The following is a 14,777-nucleotide window of genomic DNA, read 5'->3' as shown; positions in this document are numbered from 1 at the left end:
TCCAAAAAGTAAAAAAAAAAAAAAATCGTGATTTTACACTAGTAGAGTAATTGTTTACTCTACTATAATTACTCAACTAGTGTAAAATCACGACTTCTTTTTTTACATTTTACAATTAAATGTCATACTTAAGTAAATGAAAGAAAAAAAACAAAAAGAAAAGTTCACTTCTCATATTAAGGCCAATTTGTATGTTTAAACGAGCAAAATAATAGAAAAAAACTACCAATGAAACATGTCAAATGAGCCACATGGGTCAAAAATCATCATACAATCTTCTAACTACTTTATTTTAAGTGATATGTTATTTGCAATCGTGATTATTACAAAAATAAGCATCTCTAAATTCGTAAAATGTATTGATATCCAACCCGCCGGTTTTGCCTAAGAATTACAAAAAAAATGTTGTCATATCAACGGCGAAAATACTCGCACTGCTTTCCTCAACATGTGCTGAGGTAAAAATCCAAGTACCATTTCCATCATAGCAAGATGTTCAAGATTCCCGTGTATTTGGAACAAAGCTTCACCCTGTTATACAAGTGTACCAATCAAAAAATTAACTTCCTCTCAAAATGATTCGTCTCTTTATGATGCAAAGATAAAAATGTCAAAACAGCATTTATTTGCTGCGTGCTTATCACTTTTTACTGTGTAGGAAACTACAAATCACTTCAATTAATAAAGGATAGAGAAAGATGAAACTCAGTACATACCAAGCATAGCTCCACAAGGATACAACCAACACTCCAAATGCCACAACGGTAACTCCATCCAACCCTGCAAGAAACACAGGTCAAAATGTCAGATAGCAAATAAATATAATGCATGTGTACCCACTAAAATATTCATCTTGTTTTTCTTAAAGCCACACATATACTGAAACTATTTTATAGACCACCCAAGTATGCTATCCATTTTCATTTAATACAGTAAACTAAACATTCTTTAGCGGCCTGCCTACAAAGTAGCTTCAATGTATGGGTTGCCTTTAATTTGATGAGAAGAATATTTTAATGTCTTCCACATACATTATCCACAAATGATTAAGAAGATTAAACTACTTAAATAAACTAGACAAAGAAAATACCTAATATAACTGTTGGTGCCCGATAATGGCGTGTTGACACTATGTAGTTCTGGTCCGGACGATCATACGTTGTGCAACCAAAATCAATCATATTGATAGCAATGCATCTTGGTATTCTTTTCATCTTTTGGAGTATGAACTTCTTAGCGCATATCAGTAATATTAGCGCATATACATATCTGTATTAGCGCATATGTATATTCTTTAGACATTGATATTGTTATATGTTCTAGAGATATTTCTTTCCTTATTTTGTATTAGGGTTTGTTATTATTTGGATCTATAAATATGATCCTCACCAATGTAATTATTCATTCAGTAAAGTAAATACGAACCTTAATTGCTTTTATGGTATCAAAGCCATAACCGGCTTCTGATTACCCTCCCTTTTTCCTCTTTTTTTCCGATTCCAAAACCCATAACCGGATTCGTTCGGTCCTGCCACCATGCCGCCAAAGGAAGATACCACTGAACCATCGACCAAACCCAACTCCCTTCACCCCGCATACTCCGTATCGAATATTCAGTCCAAGATCCGTACGTTGGACGGATCGAAGGTTACATATTCAGCCTGGGTCAAATTGTTTCGCCTTTCATGACGTCGCGTATAAGGTGTCAAACCACATGGATGATTCAGCCGCTCCAGCCACTACCTCGCCCGAGTATGATGAATGGAAAGAACTGGATGCATTGGTCCTTCAGTGGATACCGTTTCGGATGATCTTCTGAAACGGCTCATGGATACAACTGTAGCCAGAGCGGCATGGACAAAGCTCGAAAAGATTTTCTTGAGCAACAAAAAGGCTCGCGTTGCGGCGCTCGAGACAAGGTTTTGCAACCTCACACTCACTGCTTGCTCGTCGGTTGACGACTACTGTCAACAGCTGTCTGATTTAGCCAGCCAGCTGACGTTGATCAGCCTATTACCGAGTCACGACTCGTTCTTCAGCTGGTTCGTGGCCTCCCGGCCGAATACAATACCACTGGATCAGGCTATTGTGATGCTTAACGACGAAGTAATCAGGATTGACGCTCAAAAGGGCTCCCAGAATACCGTTCTTGCTGCCACTACAGCGCCGCCCACTGGCGGCTCTTCCAACAATCAAAATCAGCCATCGGAGCAGCCATATTCCTCCACCACTCGACGTGGCAGCCGCGGTCGAGGTGGAAATTCGAATCGGAGGGGCAGGGGCAGGTCTCAGCAATCGTCCCCTTGGACCTCTTACCAGGGCCAGCCGACTCCTTATCCAAATTGGGCATGGTGGACGCCTCCACCTTGCCCTTACCCAACACAGCAACAGTGGACAGCAAACAAGCAATCGGATCAACAGTCGGCTCCCTCGGTTTAGTTCACCGGCTTTCCTCAGCAGACTGGGTTCTCTCCTGCACAGTATCCCCCACTGGGTTTCAACCAGCCGATGTACAACCCGCTTTGTCCAACAGATTTAAGTGCTGCCATGGCTAACTTGCAGGTTCATTCTCCAAATATGGCTTGGAACTCAGATGTTATGGATACAGGAGCCGAGTCACACGTCACTAAAGAACAAGGTAAAATCGTAATCCCTAATTCTACTCCTGTGTGTCGTAATATTTTGGTCGGTAATGGCATGTATTTACCAATTAAAGGATCAGGTACGGGTTTTCATCCTTTACCAAACCGAACCTACATACTCCTGACGGGTGGTCCATTGGACAACCCTTAATGATGTTAAAAGACGAATTTATCATTCACCTGATCGTGTAATTATCTTGAATTAGATAACTACGAATGCTTATGTTTCAGGTACAGTTCGGGAGCTAAAAAGGAATAAAACGCAACTTTGGACGGTTTGGAGATGAACGGGTCGTGCATGGAATGAAAGAAGAAACAAAAGCCAACATTCAGAGCTCCACCGTAAATTACGGTGGCCACCGTAATTTACGGTGGCCCTGAAACTTGCATTCTCCTGCCGTAACTCAGTAGACATTCACCGTAACAAGTTGAAGTCCACCGTAATTTACGGTGGAGACCGTAAATTACGGTGGAGGCTGCGAGGAAAACGTAACTGCCTCATTAAAACAGTTTTTGGGGTGCCTTTTCACAGGATCTCATCATTGGACGTTTTCTCTGAAGAGTGTGGGCGATTTTGGCTGGTTTTTGTTGGTTCCAAACAATTCTAAACATTTAGTTCTTGTTTTTGATTCGTATGAACTTGAATTTGGATGTTATGATGATCAACCGAACAATGTCCGGCTAAACTTGTGGTGATCATCTTAGGTGAAGGTTTTCTTAAACTCTTATGTGTTTGTTCCTTAATTTCTAGAATGATAACTTGTATTGCTTTGTTTGTCATGGTGTTTGAGTAATTGATTATAGCTTGTTAATTGGTATTGCAATTCTAGTCTAATTTGTACGTTCTTGGTGCCGCTGGCAATAGGGATATCACGGGAAGGGTTAGGGTTGGATATTGATTGATTGATCATCGGGAAACAACCTCGCATTAATATAATCCGAGTACTTTGTTCCCTTTCATCACAACAATTGTTTATACACGAGTTATGTCTATGTAACTCTTTCTAGTTGGAATTTCACACAAGTGTTAAAAGAAACTGAATCCTAAGATGGTCATTGTTCTCATAATCTGAATTAAAAAAAATCCAATTTTGCTTTTGAAATTAGGTAGTAATTTAGTTTTCCAAAACAACAATCCAAATCATTGACCTTTAAATTCTGTATTTTAGTTTAATTGTAGTTAAGTTGCAAAACTATAACATCAACACATTTTCCACATACTCCCTGAGTTCGATACACATTTACCACTATCTACTAGTTGTTATTTGGATTAAATTTGCGTGTACCACGACATCACGTCAAATTTTGGCGCCGTTGTCGGGGAGTAGTGCGCAACTTGTGTTAATTTAGTAGTTTTGTTTTGTTATTTTCAGGTTTACGCTGGTTGTGTTTAGTGTGCAGGTACTTTCAGGTGTATGCATACTAGAGGCTCTCACAAGTTGTCACCACTATCGTTTGATCCGGAAATTGAAAGAACATTGAGGCAAAACAGAGTTTTATTACGAGAAAACAGAATTGCTGGTTCACCTACCTCACCTATTACACCAAGAAACATCATGCAAAAATCTCAAAAATTCCCCTCATCCCCACACTTGGGATACATTGACCCCAATGTATGGTTTTGAGAAGCTTTGATCGCTTAAACTCTTCAACACCAACCAAAAGTTCCACACTCAAACCACAAATTTCTTTTTGGTATTTTTCATTTTATATATTTTTTTTTAAGACATAACACCACCAACTAGCACCAACCCGATACAAAACATCAAAAACTCAACACCACCCAACCACCCGACCATAAACATATCAAACTAAATAAATATTCACAAAATATACAAAGAAGGAACACGACCTGACTAGTAATAGCGTGGCTGCGGAGGCCCAAAAATGGAAGACATCATATCATTCCATTCTCCAAAAGCGAATGCACCGCTACTACTCCCACCTTGTTGAGGAGCTCCTTCTTGTTGGCGCGGGTCGATCCACTGTGAATGATGGAGCGGCGGGGTCGGATGCGATACACTACCATCGTAAGGTGGTAGAGACGCATAATCCACATGATGTGGATCCACAACCACTGGCCGCCCGGCGTGCCAATCTGCATGCATTCTTCTTGCTTGGTCATCATGGTATCGGTTGTTCATCTCGAGCTCGTGGGAGTAGGCGTGTGTACGATTCCATGCTTCTTGACTATCGAAGTTATGCTTCAAAGACCGCTCCATACTAGCGCTCATCATCGTTTGTTGATCAAATAAGGTGCGCTCCGACCCCGACCATGATTCAAAAATGGGTGCCGGAGGACGGTTCTCAATCACTTCTTGCATCATGCCGTCATAAGCCCAATTCGGCTCATAGGAACGCTCCGTGTAATCATAAAAAGCACCACCATATCCTCCACCTGGGCCCCCTTGCCCCGCATTCACATTCTCACCACCATGAGGTTCATCCTCGTAATCCTCATCCCCACTCGGGGCTTCCGCATCACTTTCCGGTTCTTCCTCTTCACCCGGTAAAAGATCTCTCGCACCAACTTTCAATGCTCCCCATCGCTGACTCTCCGACTTGAGTTTATGATACCTTTCTGATTGAGTGTAGGTCCACCCGATACCCAACTTTTATAAAGTAAAAGGCTGATACCTTTTCGGGCGTCCTCTATCTTCAGACGTGATTGCCTTTTGCTGCTTCATCAATCCCGTGATAATTCGGCAATACGGGATAATATCTCTTCCCAACTTGTTTCGGCAAATCCAGAGGTGGTTTATGATCAAATATCGGATTGGAAAACGCGGAGCCCCATAATCAAGAACTTCAACTTTGGGAAATTAGTGAAGCGATATAGTGTGAATCACCGGATTGCCACACCTTACCATTCGCAAACGAGTGGACAAGTCGAAGTGTCCAACCGTCAAATAAAAGAAATTCTCATGAAAACGGTTCGTACGGATAGGAAGGATTGGTCGAGCAAGTTAGACGATGCATTGTGGGCATACCGAACGGCCTACAAGACTCCGATTGGCACAACACCTTACCGGATGGTTTATGGGAAGGGTTGTCACTTGCCAATGGAGTTAGCGCATCGGGCATATTGGGCAATCACCACGGTCAATGCGGATTACAATGAAGCGGGAAAGATGAGAAAGTTGCAATTGTGCGAAATCGAAGAACTTAGAGATGAAGCATATGAGTGTGCATCGGCTTACAAAGACAAACTCAAGAAAGTACACGATGCAAAATTGAGGAAGAAAATCTTTGAAGTGGGTCAAAATGTTTGGTTGTATAACTCAAGACTCAAGATGTTTGCGGGCAAGCTCAAAAGCAAATGGATGGGCCCGTATGTCGTTCGGCGAGTTGGGAGATTTGGTGATGTAGATATCCAAGATGAGCAAACGAACAAATAACAAACGGTAAACGGTCATAGGTTGAAGCCATACTTGGAGGGAAACGACATAAACAACTTGGAGCTTGACAAAGTGGGCTATATTCTACGCCCGGTCGATGAGGAACAACCATGAGAGGCCCAGGTTTGGTAGTGTAAATAGTTAGCATTTTACTTTATTTGTTTTGTAACGGAGTCGGGTCCGTTAGATGAGCAGCCGGAGCATTGGCAACCAACTCTATACCACGATAGTATGAACCGGTTGAAAAACAAGGCAGCTGCATTCATTTGTGAAAGAGAGGTGAGAGAGGTTGAATTTGGGCCGTTCAATGTGTTTGCCCAATTCTGTGCCCTAGGATAGGAGGCGGCTCTTAATTGCTATAATAAGAATAGCAAGAATTTATTTATGGATGAAATTCAAGAATGGATGGCAACCCTCAAGCGCAACACATACGAGAAGCCGTCACAAATGAAGTTAACGGGTGAGGTGAATGGGGTTCCGGTAGAGATGTCTTTTGACACACTAAAGAAATTGGGGAAATATGACAATTTACCGGCTCGTGACTGCATGATCCCTAGTCTTGATGACCTTTTGGTAAAACCGGAGAGGCATCCTCGTTGGAATGATATGTTAGCGGCGTTGTTCTTGCCTGGTACTTATAGTGGAGTCTTGTACCGGAAGAACTTGAAAATTGAAGTGAAGTTGTTGTTAGCTATTTGCCTTATAAATGTCATTCCGCGAAAAGGAGATAAGGAGCAAGTGAGGTACCCAGAGGTACCCGTCATCTATTCGTTGCTCCATGGGGCTCCGCGTTTTCCAATCCGATATTTGATTATGAACCAACTCTGGATTTGCCGAAACAAGTTGGGAAGAGATATTATCCCGTATTGCCGAATTATCACGGGATTGATGAAGCAGCAAAAGGCAATCACGTCGGAAGATAGAGGACGCCCGAAAAGGCATCAGCCTTTTACTTTACAAAAGATGGGTTTCGGGTGGACCTACACCCAATCAGAAAGGTATCATAAACTCAAGTCCGAGGGTCAGCGATGGCGAGCATTGAAAGTTGGTGCGAGAGATCTTTTACCGGGTGAAGAGGAAGAACCGGAAAGTGATGCGGAAGCCCCGAGTGGGGATGAGGATTATGAGGATGAACCTCATGGTGGTGAAAATGTGAATGTGGGGCAAGGGGGCCCAGGTGGAGGATATGGTGGTGCTTTTTATGATTACACGGAGCGTTCCTATGAGCCGAATTGGGCTTATGACGGCACGATGCAAGAAGTGATTGAGAACCAACGTCCTCCGGCACCCATTTTTGAATCATGGTCGGGGTCGGAGCGCACGTTATTTGATCAACAAACGATGATGAGCGCTAGTATGGAGCGGTCTTTGAAGCATAACTTCGATCGTCAAGAAGCATGGAATCGTACACACGCCTACTCCCACGAGCTCGTGATGAACAACCGATATCATGATGACCAAGCAAGAAGAATGCATGCAGATTGACACGTCGGGCGGCCGGTGGTTGTGGATCCACAACATGTGGATTATGCGTCTCTACCACCTTACGATGGTAGTTTATCGCATCCGACCCCGCCGCTCCATCATTCACAGTGGATCGACCCGCGCCAACAAGAAGGAGCTCCTCAACAAGGTGGGAGTAGTAGCGATGCATTCGCTTTTGGAGAATGGAATGATATGATGTCTTCCATTTTTGGGCCTCCGCAGCCATGCTATTACTAGTCAGGTCGTGTTCCTTCTTTGTATATTTTGTGAATATTTATTTAGTTTGATATGCTTATGGTCGAGTGGTTGGGTGGTGTTGAGTTTTTGATGTTTTGTATCGGGTTGGTGCTAGTTGGTGGTGTTATGTCTTTAAATATATATATATATAATGAAAAATACCAAAAAAGAAATTTGTGGTTTGAGTGTGGAACTTTTGGTTGGTGTTGAAGAGTTTAAGCGATTAAAGCTTCTCAAAACCATACATTGGGGTCAATGTATCCCAAGTGTGGGGATGAGGGGAATTTTTAAGATTTTTGAAAAATTTTAAATCAAGCGAAACAATGTGAGAATTTGAACACCTTGGATTAACCCCAATTGATGCACCGGCAACTCTTAATACCCTTTATTCTTGGTAAGATTGAAGCCATACATGTAGATAAATAATATTTGTCTTTGATGAGAGTGGCTACGGGTGGGGGTGCATTAGAACTTGTGCCTTGATACGGTTTGAGTTCTTAGTTGGATATGAATGCGAAAAGGATAAGGGCATTTAGGTAGCCTTGTCTTTAGTGTGTGTGAGTGTGGGATTTGGGGGGTTAGATCTCATAAATTATATATATGAGCATGGTTGCGAGAAGGGCGGGGGTTTGGACATTTAGTTGCCCAATTTTGTGCCTAAAAGCCTATCGTTTGTTACCCCTTAGCTAGTTACCTTAAAATTTACCCAACTTGACCCGGTCTTATAGTGTTAGTGATTGTTTAGTAGTAAATCTTGTTTTTAGCCAGAAACAAGTAAGATCCTTTGCTGAATTCAGACGTGAATCTTGTTTTCAGCTAGAAACAAGTAAGAAGGGGAAGAAGAAACAACGGCTGTGTATGTTTTAGGTTTTTAGGGTTTAAATAAGTTTAGCTATTACAACATTTAACCCCTCTATTTTTACTAGTTTACATTTAAAACCTAAAACTTATAGTTTTTTTACATAAAAAGTGTGAAAGTAGTTTGTGTATTTGAACATTTAACCCTCTCTATCCTTACTAGTTCACATTTGGTCCTTAAACTAATAAATTTATACATAAAAGGTATAAATTAAGATTATAAATATATAACATTTAACCAAATTACATCAGTTTCTACTCCTATTCAATATCAAATTTTATCTTCAACCTTCAATGTTTATGTTTGGTAATTTTTTCTTTTTGAACGGTAAATTTCTTTTATTTCTGTCGTCTATGGGACTTGAACCCAAGACCTCCCCTCCCATGGTGTTCAAAGACTTTGTCTTTGACAATGGACCACAACCCCATTGGTTTATGTTTGGTAATTTGAATTTTGGAATTTGATAATTTATGTTTTATTTTGTGTACACCGAACCAGACTCCATGGTACACCGTACCGGTTCGCATCGAAATGAACCTACCCCCCTCCGTACCGAAAACGTCACCTCTAGCGAATCGCGTACCCGAATCGGAGCGAACCGCGAATTAGGTAACTATGGTCTGAATATTGTTGGCTTTTCAAAAAGATGATCGTTACTCAATTATGCAAACCTACTCTTTTGTTGTTATTTTTTAAGGACCTTATTAAACTTAAAAAAAAATGTAGCAATCCAATGGTCAAAGCTTCTAGAAGCTATATGTTGCCAACAAATATGAATCAAGTCAAAACCAGTTTGACTATCATAATCAACTAAGTCAAATTCAAACCTTCTAGAAGCTATATGTTGTAGTATACCAGCAAACATGAATCAAGTCAAATCCAGTTTGACTATCATAATCAATTAAGTCAAAGTCAAACATTCTAGAAGCTATGTTTTGTTTTCAAAACGCGTTAACAAGGTAAAAGTCAAAAGTTCTAGGATCCTAAAATGCGTTAACTAGGTACGCTAGTCAAATATGAGCTAATAATGTGCGCTGTTCAAATCTAATAAATTCTATTTAAATAAATAAAGTCTCTTTAAAATCTAATAACCTCTAATAACCATACATTAACTAGTTACCTTACACCAACCCTGTCACACATAGCTTAATCCTCACCATCTAATCCTCCACAAACCTCTGAATACACTCCGCCCAACCATTCGCATCAACAAGATTCACATAAATCCTTTGAAACGCATACGCCATTTGATAGGTATTGGGATTCAAGATACACTATTGTTCCAGTTGAACTCGAAGTTGGTCGAATGTGGCTTGCCTATCTATGTGAAACACCACTCTAAAACCTTGCACATAGTACACGACAACCATCATTGTGTGTGCATTTCCTGGTGCAGGCCACACGTTAATCCCAAACTGCACGTGTCTCGCTTTCAACACCTTTTAAGAAACTGTACCGGTACCGAATTTTTCTCGTACCAAATTTTTCGGCATTAGTACCGGTTCGGTCTAATGACCTGAAAACCCAACACGAACGTAACACGAAATTTACAGGTTTGGGGTTCGTCTAATTAGGTTTGGTCAGTTTCAGAGTGAACCCACGAACCCGTTTAGCAAAACGGGTCGGGTTCGAGCTGAACCCGTCGGGTTAGCAGGTTGACCCGATTAACCAAATTTTGGGTCGGGTTAAGCCCGCTAACACGACCCGCTTAGCAGCTCTAAAAAAGTCTTACTTTTTGTATATAATCTGACTTGCGGTTGCGTCAACCCAAAATAATCTGATAAATGTTCCCTGTCATTGAGATGCTTCCGCGTATTTGGTGTCCATTGCATAAGAAGCACTGCGTTTCGCAAATATTCAAAAGCACGGGCCTTTGAAACTTGAATGGCCCCCTAAATCGAAGTCAAAATTTCCTGCATTTATGTGATCATGCACGGTAACAATGTCTTCGCCGATCCTTGTTAACGCTTCTTGATAGTATATGGTTGAAGCAAGCCTCCTGGGGGCAAAGGTACTAATAGCTGCGGTAGTGGTGGCTCGCCCGCGTTACCACCGCCTACGTCACCACCGCCCGCGTTACCACTGTCTTCCCCATTCTTACCATGCTCCCCAAAGAAGTTATTCATAAACTCTATATCTTCTGCGTTGAGTTGTGGAAAAAATGCTCCCCAAAGAAGTCATTCATAAACTCTATATCTTCTGCGTTAGAGTTGTGGAAAAAAAAAATCTTGTGGTGGTGGTGGTTGTTGTACTCCTCCAGGTTCTTCTGGTGGTTCTTGTTCCCCATTATCATCTTCATCAAGGGGATTGATTTGCATCCAAGACTCATTTAACTCATCATCAGAATCCATTTGTAAAACGTATTATCCCATCAACAATCCATCAGAAACCATCTGTATTTGGGGTTCGCTGGAACAATCGAAGGAAGCCAACAGGCTCATTTGATCGAAAATTGGAGCTTCTATGATAAAAGAAAATGTAAAAGATAAACATATATGATTAACGCGGACGGTGTAACGGTGGTGGCACGGGCGGTGGTAACGCGAAGGGTGGTAACGCGGGCGATGGTAACGTGGACGAGTCACCACTACCACCACCATTAGTACCTTTGCACCCGAGGAAACTTGCTTCAATCATATGTTATCATGGATCGTTAACAAGGATCAGTAAAAAAACATTGCTACAGTGCATGATCACATAAATGCAGAAAATTTGGATTTGGATTTAGGGCCATTCAAGTTCCAAATGCTCATGCTTTTGAAGATTTGCGAAATGCAGTGTTGCTTATACAATGGATACCAAATATGCGGAAATATCTCAATAACAAGGAAAATTTATGAGATTATTTTGGGTTGACGCAGCCGCAAGTTAGATTACATACAAAAAGTAAGACTTTTTAGGGTTGCTAAACGGGTCGTGTTAGCGGGTTTAACCCCACCCGAAAATTCGTTAATCGGGTCAACCCGCCAACCCGATAGGTTCAGCCCGATCCCGACCCGTTTAGCAAAACGGGTACGCGGGTTCAATCCGAAACTGACCGAGCCCAATTAGACGAACCCCAAACCTGCAAATTTCGTGTTACGCTCGTGTTGGGTTTTCAGGCCGTTAGACCGAACCGGTACCTATGCTGAAAAATTCAGTACGAGAAAAATTCGGTACCGGTATGCTCATCCCTATTCTATAATTCGTTCGGTTTTTTACGGTGTAACAAACTTTTTTATTGTTACAGTTTCTCAAAAGGTGTTGAAAGCGAGACGCGTGCAGTTTGGGTTTAAGGTGTGGCCTGCACCAGGAAATGCACACACAATGATGGTTGTCGTGTACTATGTGCAAGGTTTTAGAGTTATGTTTCACGTAGATAGGCAAGCCACATTCGACCAACTTCGAACTCAGCAGGAACAAGAGTGTAACTTGAATCCCAATACCTATCAAATGGCGTATGCGTTTCAAAGGATGTATGTGAATCTTGTTGATGCGAATGGTTGGGCGGAGTGTATGCAGAGGTTTGTGGAGGATCAGATGGCGAGGCTTGAGATATGTGTGACAGGGTTGGTGCAAGGTAACTAGTTAAAGTATGGTTATTAGAGGTTATTAGCTTTTAAAAAACTTTATTTTATTAAATAGAAGTTATTAGATTTCGCTAGCGCACATTGTTAGCGCATATTTGACTAAGGTACCTTATTAGCGCATGTTAGGATTCTAGAATTTTTTACTTTTACCTTGTTAACGCATTTTGAAAAAACAAATCATAGCTTCTAGAACGTTTGACTTTGACTTAATTGATTATGATAATCAAACTGGATTTGACTTGATTCATGTTTGCTGGTATACGGCAACATATAGCTTCTAGAAGGTTTGACTTTGACTTAGTTGATTATGAAACTCAAACTGGTTTCTGACTTAATTCATATTTGTTGGCAACATATAGCTTCTAGAAGGTTTGACCATTGGATTGCTACATTTTATTTTTATTTGTATTTAATAAGGTCCTTAAAAGATAACAACAAAAGAGTAAGTTTGCATAATTGAGTCACGATCATCTTTTGAAAAGCCAACCATATACAGACCAGTTTATATATTCTGCATTTCGGTTCTTCTTAGCTGATCATTTCATGGACTTCACAACAACGGCAGGACCGCCGCTCTTCCGGCAGAGGGGCAAATGTCAGAAACTTTGTGGTTGATAGTTCGGTAAACTGGAAATTTGGTTAGCTGATAATTTCAGTAAACTGGAAATTTGGCCGGCTGGAAACCAAAATACAGTTCCACCTTTGGTTCGCCAATCCGTGCACTTGTCTCTTTCGCCTTTCAATATCGCTCTCGTGTTGTGTTCCACTCTTGTTGAAACCTCTTCGAGCGAAGGCCCTTTGTATTAACATCTTCGCCGATCTGTGCACTTGTCTCTATCGCCTTTCAAACATGGAAGATGCAACGTTGTTCTTTGACAAAGGTTTGCGTGAGGCGATTGAGGAATTCGTGGTTTGTGGAGGTCCTTTCTTTGGAGACCTCCAGTGGCAACTTGCTTTACTACCTATTAGGTTTAGAGGTTTGGGGTTGTATTCAGCTGTAGAGGCTTCATCCTATGCTTTTGTGGCCTCGAGGGCCCAATCGTGGGTGCTACAGGATCACATCTTAAGAGACAGTGGCATATGCGGTATGGATTCTGATTATGTTTGTGCTTTGGCTTGTCTTCGTGATACGATTCCAAGCTTTGACTTCAGCGGTTTCACTAATAAGGACACCGCCCCCCTAAAGCCCAACATGCATTGGCGAGTGCTCTTTTTAGTAATATTGTCCACGAAATCGAAGTGCAGTTTGACTTGACCGTTAGACAAAAAGCCGTTTTTGAGTGTCTCCGAGCACCACATGCACAAGATTTTTTTCTTGCTATACCTATAGATGGGTTAGGCCAGCATATGTCGCCGGTGGAGTACCGTACTATCCTTAAGTATTGCCTCATGATTCCTTTATTCCCAGTTGACGAGGTATGCCCAGTTTGTCATAAGGCGTGTTTGGATTCTTTTGGTGAGCATGCAGTTCATTGCAGCGAGCTCCCGGGGTTCAAATATCGACATGATTTGGTTAGGGATGTCCTTTTTGACATATTCAGATGCCCTGGTATTTCGGTTAAGAAAGAGACACCCGTTAATTTCTTAACGAACCCGTTGGAAGAGAGATCAACCCTTCGACCAGCCGACATTCTGGTCTTTGGATGGGTAGGAGGAAAACACGCCTGTGTGGATTTAACAAGGGTTTCCCCGCTGGTGGGCTTAGGGAGTAGTGCTTTCACAGTGGGCCAGGCTGCTTTAAAGGCTGCTTCGGGTAAAGTAATCAAGCATGGTGCCTTGACAACCAGCACGTGTTTATCCCATTTGCTTTTGATACTTTTGGTTTTCAGGCGCCAGAGGCTGTGGACCTACTTAGTCGAGTTCAAAGGGTCATGCATAGTAATGTTATGACCCCGAGATCTATGAACGTAGTTTTTAAAAGGCTTAGTTTTGCTATTCAAAAAGGGGTAGTGGCGCAGCTTGTTGCCCGTTTACCAACTATCTCGATGTAAATTTCTAATTAATCATTATTGTTGTAATTAACAACATAGTTGTTTAAAAAAAAATATAAAACCTTTTATCAATGATAAAAGTAAGAATCATGGTAAATTAACTAACACACCTACCAGTTTGCAACTCTTGGTAAATTTGTAGAAGATGACAAGGATATCTTACAATGACACCAACACAGTGAGTAAAAGAAAACGCAGGCAGCATCATAAAACAAGTTAGCTCACATTCCAAAGCAATGGAGTCCCCCCCCCCTAGTGAGCCCTAACATCCAGAACTACCTCTGGAAATTGGCTTAGGATCTGTTTAATTATTCAAATCCTTTATAATCAGAATACAAATACAAATGAGCAACAACTTGTTTGACCAACCCATTTAGTTGTTGAAAATTGTTGAGAAAAGCACAAAAAGAGTATAAAATTGTTGAGAAAAACAAAAAAATATGTGTTGATAGTTGTTGAATAAAAAGCGAAGAATTGTTACCTTCTAGTTTGATGTTTGTAGTTAGTCGTGTTTAGCGTAGTTGTTTTGTACCATAAAAATCGAGTTTTCATCACCTTAGCCACTTTCAAAATATCCTATTCCCATACCCTTATCC

The 14,777-nt window shown here is 41.2% G+C and overlaps 1 protein-coding gene across 6 annotated transcripts in view; it reads right to left on the bottom strand.

The window, feature by feature from the left end:
• Positions 1–263: 263 nt before the first annotated feature.
• LOC110868165 overlaps positions 264–14,777 on the bottom strand; it is a 32,653-nt gene continuing 18,139 nt past the window's right edge. For 4 of the 6 annotated variants that reach the window (XR_002552255.2, XM_022117271.2, XM_022117270.2 and 1 more), the window contains exons 4-6: positions 1,091–1,269; positions 717–780; positions 264–531 (exon numbers count right to left, since the gene is read on the bottom strand). Coding sequence is in view for 4 of the 6 variants with exons in the window: in XM_022117271.2 (XP_021972963.1) it covers positions 483–531; positions 717–780; positions 1,091–1,269 (292 nt within the window). In the remaining 2 variants the exon portion in view is untranslated. The remainder of the gene's footprint in view (positions 532–716; positions 781–1,090; positions 1,270–14,777) is intronic. The other 2 variants (XR_002552256.2, XM_022117272.2) reach the window with 1 other exon arrangement.

The sequence above is a fragment of the Helianthus annuus genome, chromosome 4 (assembly GCF_002127325.2).
Source record: "Helianthus annuus cultivar XRQ/B chromosome 4, HanXRQr2.0-SUNRISE, whole genome shotgun sequence".
Classification (NCBI taxonomy): domain Eukaryota; kingdom Viridiplantae; phylum Streptophyta; class Magnoliopsida; order Asterales; family Asteraceae; genus Helianthus; species Helianthus annuus.
The sequence above is the reverse complement of the archived record's forward strand: the minus strand, read 5'-3'. Positions and strand labels throughout refer to the sequence as shown.